Source organism: Lacerta agilis, chromosome 18 (assembly GCF_009819535.1).
Source record: "Lacerta agilis isolate rLacAgi1 chromosome 18, rLacAgi1.pri, whole genome shotgun sequence".
NCBI lineage: Eukaryota > Metazoa > Chordata > Lepidosauria > Squamata > Lacertidae > Lacerta > Lacerta agilis.
In genome coordinates this window covers 6,027,210-6,048,619 of record NC_046329.1, presented here as the reverse complement: position 1 = coordinate 6,048,619, position 21,410 = coordinate 6,027,210, and the positions used below count along the sequence as shown (strand labels likewise).

At 47.6% G+C, this 21,410-nt stretch overlaps 1 protein-coding gene and 1 non-coding gene across 2 annotated transcripts; both read left to right on the top strand.

Moving 5' to 3' along the window:
- On the top strand, positions 1-16,290 carry FSD1 (fibronectin type III and SPRY domain containing 1). Its single transcript, XM_033136564.1, has 13 exons — positions 1-42; positions 1,554-1,649; positions 2,668-2,799; positions 4,135-4,236; positions 5,388-5,410; positions 6,000-6,121; positions 6,837-7,046; positions 9,017-9,115; positions 10,299-10,458; positions 11,141-11,220; positions 13,253-13,504; positions 14,363-14,451; positions 16,133-16,290. Exons 1-13 carry the CDS (start codon positions 28-30, stop codon positions 16,241-16,243), a joined length of 1,491 nt encoding a protein of 496 aa, XP_032992455.1. The 5' UTR covers positions 1-27; the 3' UTR covers positions 16,244-16,290.
- Positions 1,283-1,355, top strand: TRNAK-CUU. The gene has a single exon. It is a non-coding gene; the product is annotated as a tRNA-Lys (tRNA).
- Positions 16,291-21,410: the final 5,120 nt, after the last annotated feature.

Here is a 21,410-nt window from a genome sequence, read left to right as displayed (position 1 = left end):
GGTCCACGACAGAGGGAGCAGCCGAAGATGGGGGACCAAAAGGTAAAAAGATGCTGCTGTGAGGGATGCAGAGAAAAACAGAGGGAGTAGATGCGCCAATCAGGAAGCTGAGGATGATGGAGAGATACTCGACTTGGGCCAAAGGGCTTTCTCTCTCTCTCTCTCCTCATTTCATCTCTGCATTGTCATCCTCGTTCCCCCCCCCCCCCCGCCGACTTTGCATCTTAGGGGGAGGTTGAAAGGGTGCGGAGTTTGGGAGTTGCCTTTGCAGACTGAGATGCAAAGCAAAAGGCAGACAGAGGGGTTAGAGAGCGCTTTCTGGGTTTGGAGAACAGGTGCGATGGGGAGGCGACCTCAGGGCGGAGGGTGCCCGCCTGCCTGCGTCACTTCTCGGGCTGCGAGCAGAGGCGCACAAGTACGATGGGGGTGTGCCTACAAAGTCAAGCGAAATAAAATCCCTGCGCAGGTAGAAAGCTAGGCCTCCCCCATGCTGCCCTGCTTTTCTGTGTGCAAGGATTTTTAAAAAAAAATGTAGAAGAGAGCACTGCCAAAGCTGTGTGGATAGTGTGCTAAAGGAACCAGGGGTCTGGCTCATAAATGACAGCTTCTTTATGTTCAGACTTCTCATGAGGACTAGAATCTTCCTTAATTTTGTTAAGGTTATTGTTGTTGTTTTACAATCAAGTGGTGTGTAAATTTTATGACATAGAGATAGATAGATAGATGATAGATAGATAGATAGATAGATAGATAGATAGATAGATAGATAGATATAGATGGACAGGCAGATGATATAGATAGATAGATGGATGGATGGATAGATAGATGATAGACAGATAGAGATATAGATGGACAGACAAAGGGTGGACAGACAGATGATAGATAGATAGATAGATAGATAGATAGATAGATAGATAGATAGATAGATAGAGATAGATAGATAGATGATAGATATAGATGGACAGACAGATGATAGATAGATAGATAGATAGATAGACAGATAGATAGATAGATAGACAGATAGAGATATAGATGGACAGACAGATGATGGACAGACAGATGATAGATATAGATATAGATAGTTGATAGACAGACAGATGATAGATAGATATAGATAGACAGACAGACAGACAGACAGATACGTGTTTAGTATTTGTGTGCCCTGCCTTTCACTGCATATATTATTGATTTTTTTATTGTTTACTTGTCACTGCAGTTTCATGATCATTTGAAAAGCAAATTTTAAAAAGTTTTATTGAGAAAGTGGGAGCGTATCTGACCTCCCCAGATAGCTCAGTGGGCAGAGCATGAGACTCTTAATCTCAGGGCCGTGGGTTCGAGCCCCACGTTGGGCGGAAGAGTCCTGCATCGCAAGGGGGTTGGACTAGATGACCCTCGGGGGTCCCTTCCGGCTCCACTATTCTATGATCATCATGAATACGCAATAGCAAGGACACCTGGGTGGTTAAAGTGTCGTCAGAGGGCATGAAAGGAATGCAAATAAAAGGAGCCGTTGACTCGAGGTGTTTTGTTTTTTTCCTCCTCTGGGGCAGGACGCCCTTAGGAAGATCATCACAACCCTGGCTGTGAAAAATGAGGAAATCCAAAATTTCATCTACGTCCTCAAACAGATGCTGCAGAACGTGGAGGTAACTTGGCTGAGAGTTCAAGGGTCAGCAGGGTTTGATTTCTGCAGTGAGAGGTCCTTGTCAAAGGAAGTTGCGTGACTGTATAAACAGCCTACTAAAGGTAAAGGGAAAGGGACCCCTGACTATTACATCCAGTCGTGTCTGACTCTGGGGTTGTGGCGCTCATCTCGCTTTACTGGCCGAGGGAGCTGGCGTACAGCTTCCAGGTCATGTGGCCAGCAGGACTAAGCCGCTTCTGGCGAAACCAGAGCAGCGCATGGAAACACCGTTTACCTTCCCGCGGGAGCGGTACCTATTTATCTACTTGCACTTTGACGTGCTTTCGAACTGCTAGGTGGGCAGGAGCTGGGACCGAGCAACGGGAGCTCACCCCGTCATTGCGGGGATTCGAACTGCTGACCTTCCGATCGGCAAGCCCTAGGCTCTGTGGTTTAACCCACAGAGCCATCCGCGTCCCTAATATAAATGAGCTTTCCACCCCACTAATAATGATTTACTGCAGAACAGTCTTAAAACTAGTTGTTGTTGTTTAGTCGTTTAGTCGTTTCCCTTTTTGCGGGAAATGGACTTATTCTGGCGCTGTTTCCCATTGCAAAAAAAAAAAAAGGAAGGTTGACAGCTCTGGTGTCGTGTCCGACTCTTTCTGACCCCATGGACCAGAGCACGCCAGGCACTCCTGTGTTCCACTGCCTCCCGCAGTTTGGTCAGACTCATGTTGGTAGCTTCGAGAACACTGTCTCACCATCTTGTCCTTAAAACTAGTTACATGGAGATAAAGGTCTCAAGGACAAAATACCACAGCTGTCAACTTTTCCCTTTTCTTGCGAGGAATCCCATATCTGCATCTAGACTTCAAAGCATTTTTTCTGTCAAGCTTAAATGTTTCTCTCCAAGGAAACCCAGATTTGTTCTGTTAAAACTGCATGTAGGTTTAAAAAATGGTATTCAATGCATAAAAAACATTTATTTGATACGTATTTGTACCAAGTTGATAATGTGCCTGATTTCATCCTGCCAGGCCAATTCGGACCGAGTCCAGCAAGACCTCGAGGCAGAGTTCCAGTCGCTGTTCACCCTGCTGGACGAGCTGAAAGATGGGATGCTGATGAAGATCAAGCAGGATCGAGCCAGCAGGACTTACGAGCTGCAGGTAAGGGGCTAATGCATTGCAGCGAGTTGTCTAGCCAGAGAGGAGCATGCTCTGGTTATCTCCCGCTTGGACTACTGCCATGCGCTCTACGTGGGTCTACCTTTGAAGGTGACCCAGAACCCGCAACTAATCCAGAATGCGGCAGCTAGACTGGGGACTGGGGGCGGCCGCCGAGATCATATACAGGTGAAATTCTAAAAATTAGAATATCGTGGAAAGGTTCATTTCTTTCAGTAATTCAACTTAAAAGGTGAAACTAATATATGAGATAGACTCGTGACATGCAAAGCGAGATATGTCAAGCCTTTGTTTGTTATAATTGTGATGATTATGGCGTACAGCGGATGAGAACACCAAATTAACTTTAAATTAATGGAGAGAATTGGGGGGGGTTGGAACTCAGTGGAAGCCGTTCGACTTCCGGGGCGCGTTCAAAAACAGAAGCAATTACTTTCGGGTTTTCGGCACTCGGGTTCCGAAACGTTCATCAATGAAGACGTTAAAAAACCAAGGTCCCACTGTAATTGAAAACTAATAAAAAGTATTATCAGGAAATCAATTCACTGCATGCAAATTGCAAATTGCACACCCCTGGGCACTTCTAAATTTTCCTTTGAGAAGCCCTACCTCAGGTGGTGCTGGAGGAGACTCTTGAGAGTCCCATGGACTGCAAGAAGATCAACCCGATCCATCCTGAAGGAAATCAGCCCTGAGTGCTCACTGGAAGGACAGATCCTGAAGCTGAGGCTCCAAGACTTTGGCCACCTCATGAGAAGAGAAGACAAAGGTCTGTATAGTTAAAGCTATGGTTTTCCCAGTAGTGATGTATGGAAGTGAGAGCTGGACCATAAAGAAGGCTGATCGCCGAAGAATGGATGCTTTTGAATTCTGGTGCTGGAGGAGACTCTTGAGAGTCCCATGGACTGCAAGAAGATCAAACCGATCCATTCTCAAGGAAATCAGCCCTGATTGCTCACTGGAAGGACAGATCCTGAAGCTTTGGCCACCTCATGAGAAGAGAAGACTCCCTGGAAAAGACCCTGATGTTGGGAAAGATGGAGGGCACAAGGAGAAGGGGACGGCAGAGGATGAGATGATTGGACAGTGTTCTCGAAGCTACCAACATGAGTCTGACCAAACTGCGGGAGGCAGTGGAAGACAGGAGTGCCTGGCGTGCTCTGGTCCATGGGGTCACGAAGAGTCGGACATGACTAAACAACTAAACAACAAACATCAGACATGCTTACTATAACATCTCTCTCTCTCTTTCTTTCTCTCTCTCTCTCTCTCTCTCTCTCCTCCTCCTCCTATTCCACAAACCACTCCTTGTTCCAGAACCAGCTGTCTGCTTGCACAAAAGCCTTGGAAAGCTCCGAGGAGTTGCTGGAAACAGCCAACCAAACACTCCAGGGGGCTGAGAACCATGACTTCAACCAGGTACAAAGAGTTTCTCGCTCTACTTGCCTTCCTGGGCAATGGGCTCAGCGGTTGGGAGTGGGTCAGGTGTAGAGAGGGTAGTCTCCCAGCCCACATATTTTGGAGAAACAGTATTAAACAATGCCCAAAAATAGGTGCAGGGCTCTGCAAAGGTGCTTAGTTTGTGTGGCTTTGGAAAATATCTCGGGACCCTTGTTGGCACAGAGCCCAAACCAGAACGAGCGCTTCTGTGGGAATTTAGGTGGGGGGGTGGAATCCTGTAAGCCCCCGACAAAGAGGGACAGCAAGCACCTGAGCAATAAGACCACCATTCTCAGATTATTATTATTAATTAATTAAAAGTGTATCCCGCCCAATGACAGCAGGTCCCAGACCATGCGTTTTAGGAACGGACGGTTTGATAGGATTCTACATTCAATCGTGGGATCACGGGTTCCGAGGCCGAATGGGGGAATCCAGAACTCGGGGGGCGGGCGGGGGCTAAACGGCAATTTCGGGGACTCTTTGCTGGGAGCAATGTGCTTTTAAACGGGGTTTGCGTGGGTAGTCTAGTACAGAGATGGGGAACCTTGTGGGCCCTGCAGAACTTAAAGGTAAAGGTAAAGGGGCCCCTGACCATCAGGTCCAGTCGTGTCCGACTCTGGGGTTGCAGCACTCATCTCGCTCTATAGGCCGAGGGAGCCGGCGTTTGTCCGCAGACAGCTTCCGGGTCATGTGGCCAGCATGACAAAGCCGCTTCTGGCGAACCAGAGCAGCGCACGGAAACACCGTTTACCTTCCGGCCGGAGCGGTACCTATTTATCTACTTGCACTGTGATGTGCTTTCGAACTGCTAGGTGGGCAGGAGCAGGGACCGAGCAACGGGAGCTCACCCCGTGGCAGGGATTCAAACCGCCGACCTTCTGATCAGCAAGCCCTAGGCTCTGTGGTTTAACCCACAGCGCCACCTGGGTCCCTGCAGAACTTATTTGACTGCAAAACCCATCATCCTGGGGCAACACTTGGAAAGTTGCAGGTTCCCCATCCCTGAACAGACAATGTGTTGGTGCTGTTTTCCTCGTCTTGAATTATAACTGGTGACCCCCTCCCTCCCTCCCTCCCTTTCTCTCCCTCTTTTTCTCCTTCACCCTCTTTCTCGCGCTTCTTTGAAGGCTGCTAAACAGATCAAAGACAGGTACGTTGAATTCCGGAAAGGCCTACTCTGCCATGGTCCATGTGCCCAGGCCCCCATCCCACACCCCTCCTGCCTTATCCGACTCGCTACGGACCAATTCATTTTCGACGCACCCTCTTGACTCCTTCCTAAATTCCATTTATGGCGGGCGAGAGACTTTAGCGGTTCATTCGCGGCCTGGAGAGGGACGCTCGTGTGTCCGACCCTCATATTATTCTTGGCCTTCCCTCCCCCTGCAAGGAAAGTCCTTGCATGGGCACTTCGTACGTGCTCAGAGGCAACCTGACCCTGCCTGTACAAAAAGACTGAAACCCGCCTTTGCTTGTAGTCAGGGGGAGACGCTTTGCGCATGTTCTGTGGCATTCTCTTCCCACCCACAAAAAACCCAGCGGTTTCCAGGACTGTCCCCTCTCAGAGTCTAGACACTGGGTTCTTGTGTGTTTCATAATCTTTGCCCCAAGGCGTCTTTGCTTCGGCTCCCTTCCACATGCGTGGATGTAGTTGGGGTGAGGGTTGTCGTTTGGAGGGGGGGATCTCTCTCTAACGAATTCCTCTCCATCCCCCTCCCGTCGGACCCTCTCCTCCACAGCGTGACCATGGCACCCGCGTTCCGTCTCTCCCTCAAAGCCAAAGTCACCGACAACATGAGCCACTTGATGGTCGATTTCGGCCAGGAGCGTCGGATCCTGCAGTCTCTGAAATTTCTGCCAGGTAATCGAGGTTCCTGGAACGTTAGCATGTCAGGCAAGCTGGGGGGGGGCAGGGGCGTAGCAAGGTAAATTGGTACCCGGGGGCATAAATTTTTTTGTCCCCCCCCCCCCCGAGGCATGTGAAGGTCAGGTGTTACCCGGTGCAGAAAATTTCTTGTCAACCCCACCATTGATTCCCCCGCCCCTGCAAAAATGGTTTTACGTTATTTCATATTTTCTTACAAAGGAATAACAACAAGTAATAATAATAAAAAAACTTTTATTTATAGCCCACCCTCCCCAGCCAAAGTTGGGCTCAGGGTGGCTAACATCAGATACATAACATTGGTATAAGATCAAACAATAATTAAATTACCTCCTAAAAACATCTCGGAATCAAATTAAAGTCTAATTAGATGGCTTTCCACAGGGTTAGGGTTGGGAACGGTAAGTGCTCCCACTGAACTGAAATTTCAGCCTTCACAACATAGGAAAACAGCTATTTTGGTGGAGGAGGGTCAAGATATTAACCGATATGCATGAAATTTCATATATAGCTATATAATCCCTAGTATAGTAAGATAAGACCTCTGGAGCAGGCATTTGCAGCGAGGGAACCGCCAGAAGGCCCTCGGCGCTGGATCTCAGTGTCTGGGCTGAATGATGGGGTTGGAGACTGTATCCTGATCTATAATTCTGTGCACCTATTCTCTCTGATTCTCCACTTCCAATGTTAGTCCCCAGTGCCCCGGAGATAGACACGGCCGAATCTTTGGTGGCTGACAACTGTGTGACTCTAGTTTGGAGGATGCCCGATGAGGACAGCAAGATTGACCACTATGTGCTAGAATACCGTCGGACAAACTTCGAAGGGCCCCCCCGGGTCAAAGAAGACCAGCCGTGGATGGTCATCGAAGGAATTAAGCAGACTGAGTATACACTCTCTGGTGAGACACTCCATGCAGCATAATAATAATAATAATAATAATAATAATAATAATAATAATAATAATATATTTATTATTTATACCCCGCCCATCTGGTTGGGTTTCCCCAGCCACTCTGGGCGGCTCCCAACAGAATATTAAAAAATACGATAAAACATCAAACATTAAAAACTTCCCTAAACAGGTCTGCCTTCAGATGCCTTCTAAAAGTCAGGTAGTTGTTTATTTCCTTGGCATCTGATGGGAGGGCGTTCCACAGGGCGGGCGCCACCACCGAGAAGGCCCCATGCCTGGTTCCCTGTAACCTCACTTCTCGCAGGAAGGGAACCACCAGAAGGCCCTCGGCGCTGGACCTCAGTGTCCGGGGTGGAGACACTCCTTCAGGTATACTGGACAGCTGATGAGAACCCCAAATTAACAATCTCAACTTTGGGGTTTTCATCAGCTGCACGCCATAATCATCACAATTATAACAAGCAAAGGCTTGACATATCTCGCTTTGCGTGTCATGAGTCTATCTCATATATTCAACTCCAGTAGCTAATGAAAACAATTGCTTACATAAATGGACTTTTCCACGATATTCTAATTTTTCGAGTTTCACCTGTATATTAAACTCCAGTAGCTAATGAAAACAATTGCTTACATAATGTACTTTTCCACAATATTCTAATTTTTGGAGTTTCATCCGTACATCACAGAAGGAGGTGGTCTCCAGGAGAAATTTGAGAGTGTTGTTTCTCTCCTGTCTGCCAGGATACCTTATCTGATCGCCTTTTCTGGGTAGCCTGGCCATTCCTTCGAGATGGTAAATCCTTAGTTCCTGAATGTCTTACGCATGTTGAGAGTGTGCTCAGCTTGACAGATACTTGCCAGGCTGTGTTTACATGGAGCTGTAAGCCCCTACAGTCCAAATACAACTGGAAAAAGCTTTTCCCATTTCCTTCCTCCTTGCAAAGAAATATTTGAGGTCAATTTAGGCGAGTCAAAATGGCTTCAGGATTGCTCTCCCGTACTGTTTCAGACACATGGTTTATATACTTGCGTATTTTTTTGCCTCGCACGTTTATGCACATTTATATATATATATATATATATATATATATATATATATATATATATATATATATATATATAAGACCTTAGAATTCTTACAACGCAGGGTTTGGGGAGCAACTATACACAATTGTGTTTTTTTTTTGAAAAATAATTTTTTATTATTTTATACTATACAACTACAATACTATACATTTCCATCACTTTCATACATTTTCCATTTTTGGCTAACCTAGCCATGACTTCCCTCAATCCCTTCACATGGCTTTCAAAATTTATATCTTATTCTTATACTTCTTTAATCAACCATTGCTTACATTATCATTACTTCCCTACCTACTTTAATTTCCATACTTACAATAATAATTCTACACATTAACTACAAAACTTCTTGAAAACCTATTAGCGTATTCAATTGCAAATTGTCCTTTAAATAGTTCGTAAATTTTAACCAGTCTTTGATGAATTTCTGGTCTCGCTGCTCCCGGGTTCTTCCCGTCATTTTGTCCAGTTCTGCATATTCCGTCAGTTTCACTGTCCATTCTTCTTTCGTCGGTAATTCTTCTTGTTTCCACCTTTGTGCTAGCAAAATCCTCGCCGCAGTCACTGCGTATTGGAAAAGCTTAATGTCCTTCTTTTCAATATCAGCACCTACCATACCTAATAGGAAAGCTTCAGGTATCTTAACGAAATTATATTTCAACATCTTTCTTAACTCATGATATATCATATCCCAATACATTCTCACCTTCTTACATTCCCACCACATATGATAAAAGGTACCAGCACTTTCTTTACATTTCCAACACTTATTATCAGACTTGTACATCTTTGCTAGTTTAATTGGGGTAATATGCCACCTATACACGATTGTTGGCCGAGGAAGTTGACCCTTTGTCCGTTTCCCGCTGCAGGGCTGAAATTTGACATGAAGTACATGAATTTCCGCGTCAAAGCCTGCAACAAAGCCGTGGCCGGAGAGTTTTCAGAGCCGGTCACATTGGAAACGAGAGGTGAGCGTTCGCTTGGATAACCTGCCCTTGCCAAAACTTCCAGACTTGACCAGCGAGATGGAATGCTGTTAAAATGGGCAGCGTCAAAATGGGCAGGGTTTGTCGGCCAAAGTAGGAACCCACCACAGACCCGCGACTTCCGGCCACAAACTTCCCTCAAGGAGAAGGCCCAGCATGACTTGTGGCAGGGCCTGAGCCTGAGAACAACCTTAGCCCTTCTTCCAAACAAAGGATAAATATTAGGAGATGCTTCATAATCGTAAGCCTCTCTTGGGAGCTGGTAGGATCTTTTTCCTTGAGCAGAGGGCGGAGTTATTTCAGTGCCAAACCAATACGGCATTTATAATCTATAAAACATAATAATAATATATTACTTATACCCAGCCCACTCTGGGTGGCTCACAACAGAAAATTAAAAACAGGATAAAACATCAAACGTTAAAAACTTCCTGAAAGAGGGCTGCCTTCAGATGTCTTCTAAAAATCAGAGAGTTGTTTCTTTCCTTGACATCTGATGGGAGGGCGTTCCACAGGGAGGGCGCCACCACCGAGAAGGCCCTCTGCCTGGTTGCCTGTAACCTCGCTTCTCGTAGGGAGGGAACTGCCAGAAAGGCCCTCGGGGATGGACCCCAGTGTCCGGGCAGAGCAATGGGGGTGGAGACGCTCCTTCAGGTCTACTGGGCCGAGGCCATTTAGGGCTTTAAGGGTCAGCACCAACCCTTTGAATTGTGCTCGGAAATGTACTTTAACATTAACAACATTAACAGAACTGTAGATCCTACTACTACTACTACTACTACTAATAATAATAATAATAATAAGCTAAGCAAAATGAATTATGCTTGGATCATCATGGATGCTTTAGTTGAGATCTCAATAAAGTTGGAGTTCTTATTACAAAATACACTGAAATAAATAAATCAAGAACTCTGGCCGGAAGTTTCAACCAAAAAGATGCGTTTACTTGTGTGTAAATTGATACTATATTTGTATTTACACACGAGTAAAACGCATCTTTTTGGTTGAAACTTCCGGCCAGTGTTCTTAATATATTTATTTAGTTGAGATCTCTGCATTTCACGGGTTGGAATGGATGACCCTTGGAGGTCCCTTCCAACTCTATGATTCTACGATTCGATGGCTCTTCGGTGAGTCGCTAGAACCAGCCTTTCTCTGCCCCCAGCCTTCGTGTTCCGCCTCGACGCCACAACCAGCCACCAGAATCTCAAGGTGGAAGACCCCAGCGTGGAATGGGACGCCATGGGTGGGAAGGTGCAAGACATCAAAGCTCGAGAAAAAGACGGGAAGGGCCGCACCGCGTCGCCAGTCAACTCCCCAGCCAGGTAAGACCTCTTGCCTCTATCCTAGGGGTACACCCCAGATATTGTTAGATTCCAGCTCCCATGACAGCCTACAGACATACAGAGAGCCTGTGGATCAGGCCAGTGGCCCATGAACTCCAGCATCGTTTTCAAAGGGGCCAGCCAAGGGCCCATGGGAAGCAGGGACACGGGTGGCGCTGTGGTCTAAACCACTGAGCCTCTTGGGCTTGCCATTCGGAAGATCGGCGGTTCGAATCCGCACAACGGGGCGAGCTCCCGTTACTCCGTCCCAGCTCCTGCCAACCTCGCAGTTCGAAAGCACGCCGGCGCAAGTAGATAAATAGGTAGCGCCCCGGCGGGAAGGTAAACGGCGTTTCCGTGCTCTCTGGTTTCCGTCACAGTGTCCCGTTGCGCCAGAAGCGGTTCAGTCCTGCTGGCCGCAGGACCCGGAAAGCTGTCTGCGGACAAACGCCGGCTCCCTCGGCCTGAAAGCGAGATGAGCGCCGCAACCCCATAGTCGCCTTGGGCTGGATTTAACCGTCCAGGGGTCCTTTACCTTTTGTACCCATGTCCAGGCCGCTCCCCCCTGCAGAAAATCCTGGAGCCAGCCCTGTCAGCACCAGGTCCCAATTATTGTGTGCCTGTCTCAGAGTAGAGTTCTCCGCTCCCTCTTTCCCCCTCACTCTCTCCTTCCTCTCTTCAGGTGTGTGCAGTCGCCCAAAAGGATGCCCACGGGCCGCAGTGGAAGAGACCGCTTCACAGCCGAATCCTATACAGTGTTGGGTAAGAAGTTTCCCTGCCCAGGTCTCAATGTGCTTTTTGTGTTTCCATCGCCATATATTTTGCCGTTTGTGCATCACCGGGGAGCAGGGGCGTAGCAAGGGGGGTCCGAGGGGGGCGGTCCGCCCCAGGTTCCATAATGGAGGGGGTGACAATTTATCATGGAACAATTTTTTTTGGAAAAAAAATGTGATTTCTTTTCTTTTTTGGGGGGGGGAAATTGAATTATTTTTTTAATGCCTGCTCCGAAGGCCTTACCTTACTATACTAGGGATTATATAGCTATATATGAAATTTCATGCATATCGGTTAATATCTTGACCCTCCTCCACCAAAATAGCTGTTCACTTGGCTGTTTCCCTATGTCGTGAAGGCTGAAATTTCAGTTCAGTGGAGCACTTACTGTTGTTCCCAACCCTAACCCTGTGGAAAGCCATCTAATTAGACTTTAATTTGATTTTGAGGTGTTTTTAGGAGGTAATTTAATTACTGTTTGATTTTATACCAATGTTACGTACCTGATGTTAGCCACCCTGAGCCCGACTTTGGCCGGGGAGGGTGGGATATAAATAAAAGTTTATTATTATTATTATTATTATTACTTGTTATTATTCCTTTGTAAGAAAATATGAAATAACGTAAAACCATTTTTGCGGGGGGGTGATCAATGAGGGGTTGACAAGAAATTTTCTGCACCAGGTACCACCTGACCTCCCCATGCCTGCGGGTGGGGGGGGGGGTTGACAAAAAAAAAAAAATTTGCCCCGGGTACCAGTTTACCTTGCTACGCCCCTACCGGGGAGACAGCTACAGAAGACGACCAAACATTTATTAGGTGGTGGCTAGAATGGTTGGATGCTGAACAAGCAACAGGCTTGAGTGTGAGAGAGGATTCAGAGGCAGAAAGACAGGAAGCTGAGGAGGAAGGACAGAGGCTTCAGCAACTCCTGTGTCCAGGTGCCCTCCTCCCTTATCTCCAAGGGCACCGAGAGTCTGGCATGTAGCAGAGCAAAGCCTCCAGTCCATTACGAGTCTCTTGCCTCGGTTAATGGACTGGATGAGAGCCAACAAACTGAAGCTCAATCCAGATAAGACTGGGGCACTATTAGTGGGTGGTTCCCTAGACCAGATGGGTGGGAGGTGGCGGCCTGCTTTTGATGGGGTTACACTTCCTCCGAAGGGGCAGGTTCGTAGCTTGGGGGTCCTCCTGGATCCTTTGCTGTGTCTCGAGATTCAGGTCACCTCAGTGGCCCGGGGTGCCTTCCATCGGCTTCGGCTGTGCTGACCCAGCTAAGCCCCTATCTGGGCAGGGATAGCCTAACTCAGGCATGCGCAAAGTCCGTTTTGGGGACCTAATCCGGCCCACCGGTCAGTTCAGCACTCCCCTCCAGAAAAAAGCTCAACAACCACCCCACCCCACCCCACATTTTCTAAAATGTGAGTCCCCCAAAGTGTTGTTGTTTCGTCGTTTAGTCATGTCCAACTCTTTGTGACCCCATGAACCAGAGCACGCCAGGCACTCCTGTCTTCCACTGCCTCCCGCAGTTTGTCCAGACTCATGTTGGTAGCTTCGAGAACACTGTCCAACCATCTCGTCCTCTGTCGTCCCCTTCTCCTTGTGCCCTCCATCTTTCCCAACATCAGGGTCTTTTCCAGGGAGTCTTCTCTTCTCATGAGGTGGCCCAAACTCTTGGAGCCTCAGCTTCAGGATCTGTCCTTCCCGTGAGCAGTCAGGGCTGATTTCCTTCAGAATGGAGAGGTTTGATCTTCTTGCAGTCCGTGGGACTCTCAAGAGTCTCCCCCAGCACCAGAATTCAAAAGCATCCATTCTCCAGCCTTCTTGATGGTCCAGCTCTCACTTCCATACATCACTCCTGGGGAAACCATAGCTTTAACTATACGGACCTTTGTCGGCAAGGTGATGTCTTTGCTTTTTAAGACGCTGTCTAGGGGGCATCTTAAAGGCAGCTGATGATATCCCATCCCTCGAACCCCAGCCTCCATCTGACAGCAGCCTCCTCCCTCTGCGTTGCAGGTGACACATTAATTGATGGGGGAGACCACTACTGGGAGGTGCGGTACGACCGGGACAGCAAAGCCTTCGCAGTTGGGGTAGCCTTCCGGACTCTAGGCAAGTTTGACCAGCTGGGAAAGACCCCTTCATCTTGGTGCCTCCACCTCAACAACTGGCTTCAAGTCAGCTTCACTGCCAAACACAACAACAAATCGAAAATCTTAGACGTACCGGTCCCGGACATCATCGGCATATACTGCAATTTTCACGAAGGTGAGATCTCCTGAGCTTGCTTCTGGGAAATGATAATTCCTTTCAGGCTTCCCATTCCACATTTGTCCCCCTCTGAGCTAAGCGATGCAGCAAAGCGATGAGTGGCCTGGTTTGCAAAAGGTGTCAGCAATCTATGCAAATGAGGTGCTGCAAAGCATTGTGGGGGGAACGCAAAACGCTCACTGTGACCTGAAGGGGTGTGGGCGGATGTGGGGGGGGGTGACAAAAAAAAAATCCGTACCGGGTACCACTTGGGCTTGCTACGCCTCTGAGCCTAGAGCACAAATCTCTTACAAACTCAATGACTTTCCATGCCTGGTCAGATCAGATTGACCCATAGCAGGTAGGAGCCCTCCAGATAAACTCCCATCGGTTTACTCTGGCTGCAAAGTTTCTGCTCCTCCCTGAATTAGCCACGGCGGCGATCCCAACCGATCGGGGATCCTATAGCGAATGGATTAAACTGCTGGCACATTTGCAAAGCTAAGCAGGGTCCGGTGTGGTTTCAGATTGGAAGGGAGGCCGCTTGTTGAGATTCCTGCATTGCAGGGAGTTGGATTAGATGGGCGTTCCCTTCCAGCCCGGTGATTCTAAGACATTGATATTGCTATGCATAAAACCAGTTCCAGTTTTCTGACCGCAGCTGCGTGGGGGGAGAGGCTCAACAACTCTGGGCCATCTCCCCTCGTTTTCTTAAAATTGAGTCCCCTAAAATAGGGGGGAGTCTTATATATATGGGCATCTAACAGATGGAAAAATACGGTGGCTCTTTGACCTGGTTCTGCCGGGTGCTTGTCATCTGCGCCCATTGACTGGTTATTCCCTTTCCCTCTTGTCTCAAATGTATCCGATTCGCAGGTTTCCTCTCGTTCTACAATGCCAAAACCAAGCAGCTCTTGCACACTTTCCGGACCAAATTTTCCCAACCCGTCCTGCCGGCGTTCATGGTAAGAGTTTTGGAGTTTGTGCCTTTACCCGCTGGAGAAAAACAGCAGTTGTTTGCCAAACTGTGTGCAGTGCTGACTCTTTTCTTGAATTTAGAACGATGTCCGAACGCTTGTTAAAATATTCAAAAGCTTTTGTACGCACAACATATAGCGAAAGAAATATATATGCAAAGTACTGGCATTCACATCAGGGCCGGATTTAGGTCTGATGAGGCCCTAAGCTACTGAAGGTAAAGGGGCCCTTTCTATGTCCAGCTGTCCTTTGCCAACAACACATTGTCTCTGTTTTTGTGTGTTGGATATACAGGCGGAACTCGAAAAAATTAGAATATCGTGGAAAGGTTCATTTCTTTCAGTAATTCAACTTAAAAGGCGAAACTGATATATGAGACAGACTCATGACATGCAAAGCGAGATATGTCAAGCCTTTGTTTGTTATAATTGTGATGATTATGGCGATTGAGCCGGATCCGGCCCCCGGGCCTTAGTTTACCTACCCATGCATGAGACCAAAATTAACTGATTGCACAAGAAACAAACAAACAGATGTATCTGAAGAAGTGTGCATGCACACGAAAGCTCACACCAAGAACAAACTTAGTTGGTCTCTAAGGTGCTACTGGAAGGAATTATTTGATTTTTGATTTTGTTTCAAAAAATTAGAATATCGTGGAAAGGTTCGTTTCTTTCAGTAATTCAACTTAAAAGGCGAAACTAATCTATGAGATAGACTCATGACATGCAAAGCGAGATATGTCAAGCCTTTATTTGTTATAATTGTGATGATTATGGCGTACGGCTGATGAGAACCCTAAATTCACAATTTCAACGTTGGGGTTTTCATCAGCTGTATGCCATAATCATCACAATTCTCTCTCTCTCTCTCTCTCTCTCTCTATATATATATATATATATATATATATGTTCCCATTGCATGCACACGCGACAGCACCTTGCTCCGTAACCACTGGACCAAATCTCACCAAATTAGTACAAAGCATAACATGACCATCAAGGAAGGATCTGGCATCATAAAAAAAAAACCCCACACCTGTCATGCCTAAAATATAGAATAAAGGCCAAAAAAAAAAATGGCGTGCCTATTATACCTCACCAGCAAAAGGAATGTAGACTCCAACAGCATCCAATAGAAAGGCAGATCGCCCATCGACATCATCAGACCTGGCCAGAGCAACAATGCCTGTGCCCTCACCTAAAATGGCCGCTGCAGCTTGGCATGTAAGATGCATCTCTGGGTTATTGGTGGGGCATAGGAATTAGTTCATTCCCCCCCCCAAAAAATAAAGTCCAGCCTACCACATGGTCTGAGGGAAAGTGGGCCGGCCTAAGGCTGAAAAAGGTTGCTGACCCCTGCTCTAAAGGGACAGGGAAGAATGAAAACAGGAGCTTCCAGAATACTCTTGGGGTCAGGAGAATTTTAAAAGGCAAAAAAAAAACCCACAGCAACGCGTGGCCAGGCCAGCTAGTAACAAATAAAGGCTTGACGTATCTCGCTTTGCATGTCATGAGTCTATCTCGTATATTAAACTCCAGTAGCTAATGAAAACAATTGCTTACATAAATGGACTTTTCCACGATATTCTACTTTTTCGAGTTCCACCTGTACTTAACGCAGGTTCCCTTTTCCTAACGCCCTGGCTGTTCCTCTCTTTTATTTTAGGTCTGGTGCGGCAGTTTCCATGTCTACTCGGGCTTGCAAGTCCCCAGTGCCATCAAATGCCTTCAGAAGAGAAACAGCGCCACAAGCAGCTCCAACGCCAGCCTGTCTTAGAAACGTGCCGCTTCCCTCGTTTTGCAGGGTTGGGACCCTCCGGCCGCAAGTGAGGCCTTGGGCAACTCCCAACTCGAATCACGAAGCAGACTCTAAACTACAAATGCTGTGGGGGCTTTGTTTTGATTTTTTAATAATGGTTTGCAGCACCATCCCAGTCCTTAACTAGGCGCTCTTGACCGCGCCGAAGCGACAAGGTTGGGGAGGGGGGCTGGACTTCTGCTTAAAACACGCTCACACCACGAATGTATTGTTTTATCTGCCTACGATTGTAAAAACGTCGTCAATTACCACCACCACCACACCAAATCTCCACTTTTGCCTTCGACGAGATGTAGGGCAGAGGGTTTTGCACGGTCAGAAACGTATGGAAAAGGCGGGGGGGGGGAGAGAGAGAAAAGACTAGCCCACAAGGCTGCCACGTGGACAGCCCATGCTGAATTTCATTCTGGGTTGTTGTTGTTTTTTAAGACATTCTGCGGCGACTCGGTCCAAATTCTGACGTTATGCAAATGAACGCCTAATTAGCAAATTTTGCAAACTATGCAAATTGCCGTATTTTTCGCTCCATAAGACACACTTTTTCCTCCTAAAAAGTAAGGGGAAATATCTGTGCGTCTTATGGAGCGAATGGTGGTCCCTGGAGCCGAATTGCCCAGGGGCCAAAAGAGGATCATGCTTTTTATTTTACAAAGAGAAAAGGGGGTGTTGAAAGGACCCCGCTCAGCAGCTGATCAGCAAGAGATCGGGAGAGAGATAAGAGTCCCCGGCTCCCTTTCAGCCCCGCCCTCCTTTGTTGAATGTGCTGCAGAGGGAGGTTGTTTGTTTCCCCAGCGACATGTGACTGGCTGATTAGAATATCTGTCTGGAAACTGTAGAAAAGGCTCCCTTTCCTTTAGAAGCTGCAGAAATGTGAGTTGAACCCCATAAAAATGGGGCTTTTCCTCTTTGCTTTTCCCCCTTTGCAAAAGGAGCTTTGCTTTTCCCCCTTTGCAAAAACAAAACAAAACTGCAAAACTTTTAGCTGATCCGCAAAAAAACGGGGCTTTTCCCTTTGCAAAAAAAGCTGCAAAACTTTTAGCTGATCCTCAAAAAAAACGAGGTGCGCCCCATGGTCCGGTGCCGCCATATGGAGTGAAAAATACAGTATGCCTGATTTGTTTGCAGAAGGGGGCAAAGGATAGAGCAGGCCGTGAATGGGGTTGGCAGGCACGCACCTCTGCCTATCTGCTGTTTAAAGTCTTTGGCGAGGGTCGGTGCCCCCGTGAGACAAGGTGAGGCGACAGCCTCGGGCAGCAGAACCCAATGGAGATCTTCATTCAGGGCCGGCCCACCCATGAGGCAGGGCGAAGGGATGGCCTCAGGGAGAAGGAGCCACAGGGGCAGCAGAATCTCAATGTACAGGTGAAACTCGAAAAATCAGAATATCGTGGAAAGGTTCATTTCTTTCAGTAATTCAACTTAAAAGGCGAAACTAATATATGAGATAGACTCATGACATGCAAAGCAAGATATGTCAAGCCTTTATTTGTTATCATTGTGATGATTATGGCGTACAGCTGATGAGAACCCCAAATTAACAACTTCAACTTTGGGGTTTTCAAAGCCATAACCATCACAATTATAACAAGCAAAGGCTTGACATATCTCGCTTTGCATGTCATGAGTCTATCTCATATATTCAACTCCAGTAGCCAATGAAAACAATTGCTTACATAAATGGACTTTTCCACAATATTCTAATTTTTTCGAGTTTCACCTGTACATCATTATTCCACCCCCTTGTTTCTGATGTAGATTTTCACTCGCCTCTTCTTCCCAGATGGGGAGGGGGCCACCCTGTTGTGGTTTGCCTCAGGCAGCAAAACGGCTTGGGCCAGCCCTGGGCAAGACATCCGGAAACCAACCTGTTGTGGTGTCGGATGTCTCCCCAAAACCCCTTGCCATTGCGCAGTTTTCAGCCCCAGAAAACTTGGACTTCAGCTGATCCTCAGAATGGCAGGATGGGAAGGAAAGGTTTTATTCCCCCCACACGTAGCAACGATGCTCCACAAAAAAGAGACCAAGGGAAAGGCAGGATAGTTTTCTCATCTTTGCTTCCAGAAAGGAAGCCGGCCGTATCTTCCTATACTTTGAGAAGAATCATAAGGATGGTTATGAAAGAGTTTTGAAGCATTCTCAAGCATAATGCAGTTCTGGGGAGGTATCCAACGAGAGAGGAGTGGAATCCCTTTGTGAGGTGCCTGCGTGAAATGGCAGAAAACAGAGACTTTGGGAGACCTAAAAGAGAGGGGAAGAGATGGGCAGGCCGGACACAGGACTCTCAGAGAAGACTGCAGATGCAAAAAGGCTTAACCCATTGTAATAGAAATGGCAAGGCGTTCTGAAATAACTCGGCAGTCTTTTAAAATGGGTGGCATCCCAGTGACGCTCAGGAAACTGTTGGAAACAGGTCAGGCTCTTTGCTCAGTACTGCCAGCTTTGACGGGCAGCAGCTCTGGAGGTCGGCAAAGTAGTCCCACCCACCTTCAAACATTAGAGGCACGTAGGTTTCAGGCAGGAGTATTTCCCAGTCCAGCCTTGCGACGAGGCTGGATTCGAACCTGGTTCCTTGTACCTGCCCTCCCTCTCTTTTAAGGAACAACAGCTCATTTTAGAACAGACGGAACATCAACAAGCAACACGTCGGCTGATAATATACTGACAATATTTTTATAACGCTACACTGTCTCAAAATTCATGGACAGAAGACATATAATATGTGCATAAAGGTAAAGGCTATTAGGTCCAGTTGTGTCCGACTCTGGGGTTGCAGCGCTCATCTCGCATTACTGGCCGAGGGAGCCAGTGTACAGCTTCCGGGTCATGTGGCCAGCATGACTAAGCCGCTTCTGGCGAACCAGAGCAGCGCACGGAAATGCCGTTTACCTTCCCGCCGGAGTGGTACCTATTTATCTACTTGCACTTTGTGCTTTCAAACGGCTAGGTTGGCAGGAGCAGGGACCGAGCAACGGGAGCTCACCCCGTCATTGCAGGGATTCGAACCGCCGACCTTCTGATCGGCAAGCCCTAGGCTCTGTGGTTTAGACCACAGCGCCACCCGCGTGTGTGCATAGTCACAAACTAAAAAGAATCAAATTAATGCTCCGTGAACAGGAATGATAGGAGGGGTAAGTCACTGACAAATATCACTGAAATGGAGGCAGAAAGCCTTTTCACAGTCAATAACCTACAAATGTGAGATGATGGGTGCTCCAAACGTCGCAATTGGGTGCTCCGAACACCAGTGGCAAAACAACAGGGGGGCAGGGGGGTGGTGCGCCCTGGGTGCCATGTCTGGGGGGGGTGACAAGAAGGCACCCTGCGGGGGCTCATGGCAGCGCAAGCAGCCACATGTGGAGGATCCTCTATTCGCGGCTGCAGCCACAGGAAGAGGATCCCAGCACCGCACATGTGCTGTACATAGCGGTTTGCCACCAGCGCCGCTCGAGCACCGTACAGACGGCGGCGGGATCCCTCCGTCACCGCTACAGCCACATGTAGGGGATCCTCCGTTCGTGGCTGCAGCCGCGAGCAGAAGATCCCGGCACCGTCCGTGCGGCGCTGGAGCGGCGCCGCCAGCAAACCGCTACGTACAGCGCATGCGCCGTACATAGCGGTTTGCCGCCCCGGGTGTCACGACGCCTTCTCCCCTGCTGAGCACAGCAGCAGACTGTATAGTTCCTCCAGGATAATGAACTCTTTCAATGATAAATCTTCATCAGCAAAATAGAAAATAGAAAATTCTTTCCAGTAGCACCTTAGAGACCAACTGAGTTTGTTCTTGGTATGAGCTTTTGTGTGCATGCACACTTCTTCAGATACACTGAAACGGAAGTCACCAGATCCTTAAATATAGTGAGGGCGTGGGGAGGGGTATTACTCAGAAGGGTGGTGGGAATGGGTGATCATCTGATAGGTGTGGAAAACCTGTTGACGACTCTTAACGGCTGCAATTAGTCTTGCAGGGAAAGGCAAGGGGTGAGATGGCTAAAGATAGCTTTGTTAAGTATAATGAGATAAGAATCCAATGTCTTTGTTCAGACCAAAGATCACCTATCAGCTGATCACCCATTCCCACCACCCTTCTGAGTAATACCCCTCCCCACTCCCTCACTATATTTAAGGATCTGGTGACTTCTGTTTCAGTGTATCTGAAGAAGTGTGCATGCACACGAAAGCTCATACCAAGAACAAACTCAGTTGGTCTCTAAGGTGCTACTGGAAAGAATTTTCTATTTTGTTTCGACTATGGTAGACCAACACGGCTACCCACCTGTAAATTAGTAGTCCCCAAAGGTACATCAAATGGCCTCGGATCAACTATCACTAAAAAGTGTAGTAAGCTGATCAGAAACATTGCTGTTTGGAACATGGTCAGTGGCCCCGAGACCCTTTAAAAGGAAAATGTCCCCGACTGCCTGCTCAAAAGTTCCGTCTGGTTTTTTTTATCATGCATTTATTACGGTTTGTGCTCGAGATGCTATTGGGGCGGTCAGACGAACTGCCGCTTTCAACACTGTTTCTTTCTGCCAAGGTTTCGTCAGCGGCCAGACTGCAATTGGTGCATATCCTGCAACTCCCTGCTGCAATCCCATGACCCCTTTTACACCACAAACGTTCTGGTTTATTTCTGCCCCCCCCCTTTGTTGCCCTACCTGGACAGCAGTCAAAATTGGGGGAACCGTTGCAGAACAGCCGAAAAACAGAATCTACAAGCTTGTAGAGTTGTTGGGTGTTGTTGTTTTTTTAGAAAACGATTCTTTCATACCACGCAACCGGCTTCCAGCCTTAACAATAAATTTCAGATTTCTGCACAAGCCAGCTGCTTCTGAGGATTTGTGGGGTCGCGTGCTGTCGTCGTTGTCGCCTGCCTGCCTCCTTCATTCCTCCCATGGCCTTCAGAGAGCCAGTGTGGTGTAGTGGTTAAGAGCGGTAGACTCATAATCTGGTGAACCGGGTTCGCGTCCCCGCTCCTCCACATGCAGCTGCTGGGTGACCTTGGGCTAGTCACACTTCTCTGAAGTCTCTCAGCCCCACTCACTTCACAGAGTGTTTGTTGTGGGGGAGGAAGGGAAAAGGAGAATGTGAGCCGCTTTGAGACTCCTTCGGGTAGTGATAAAGCGGG

Excerpts from the sequence above, each read along its gene's own strand:
- FSD1 (XM_033136564.1), top strand. Across the intron at positions 7,047-9,016 it reads GACTGAGTATACACTCTCTG|GGCTGAAATTTGACATGAAG; the intron begins GTGAGACACTCC and ends TTCCCGCTGCAG. Across the intron at positions 9,116-10,298 it reads GGTCACATTGGAAACGAGAG|CCTTCGTGTTCCGCCTCGAC; the intron begins GTGAGCGTTCGC and ends CTCTGCCCCCAG.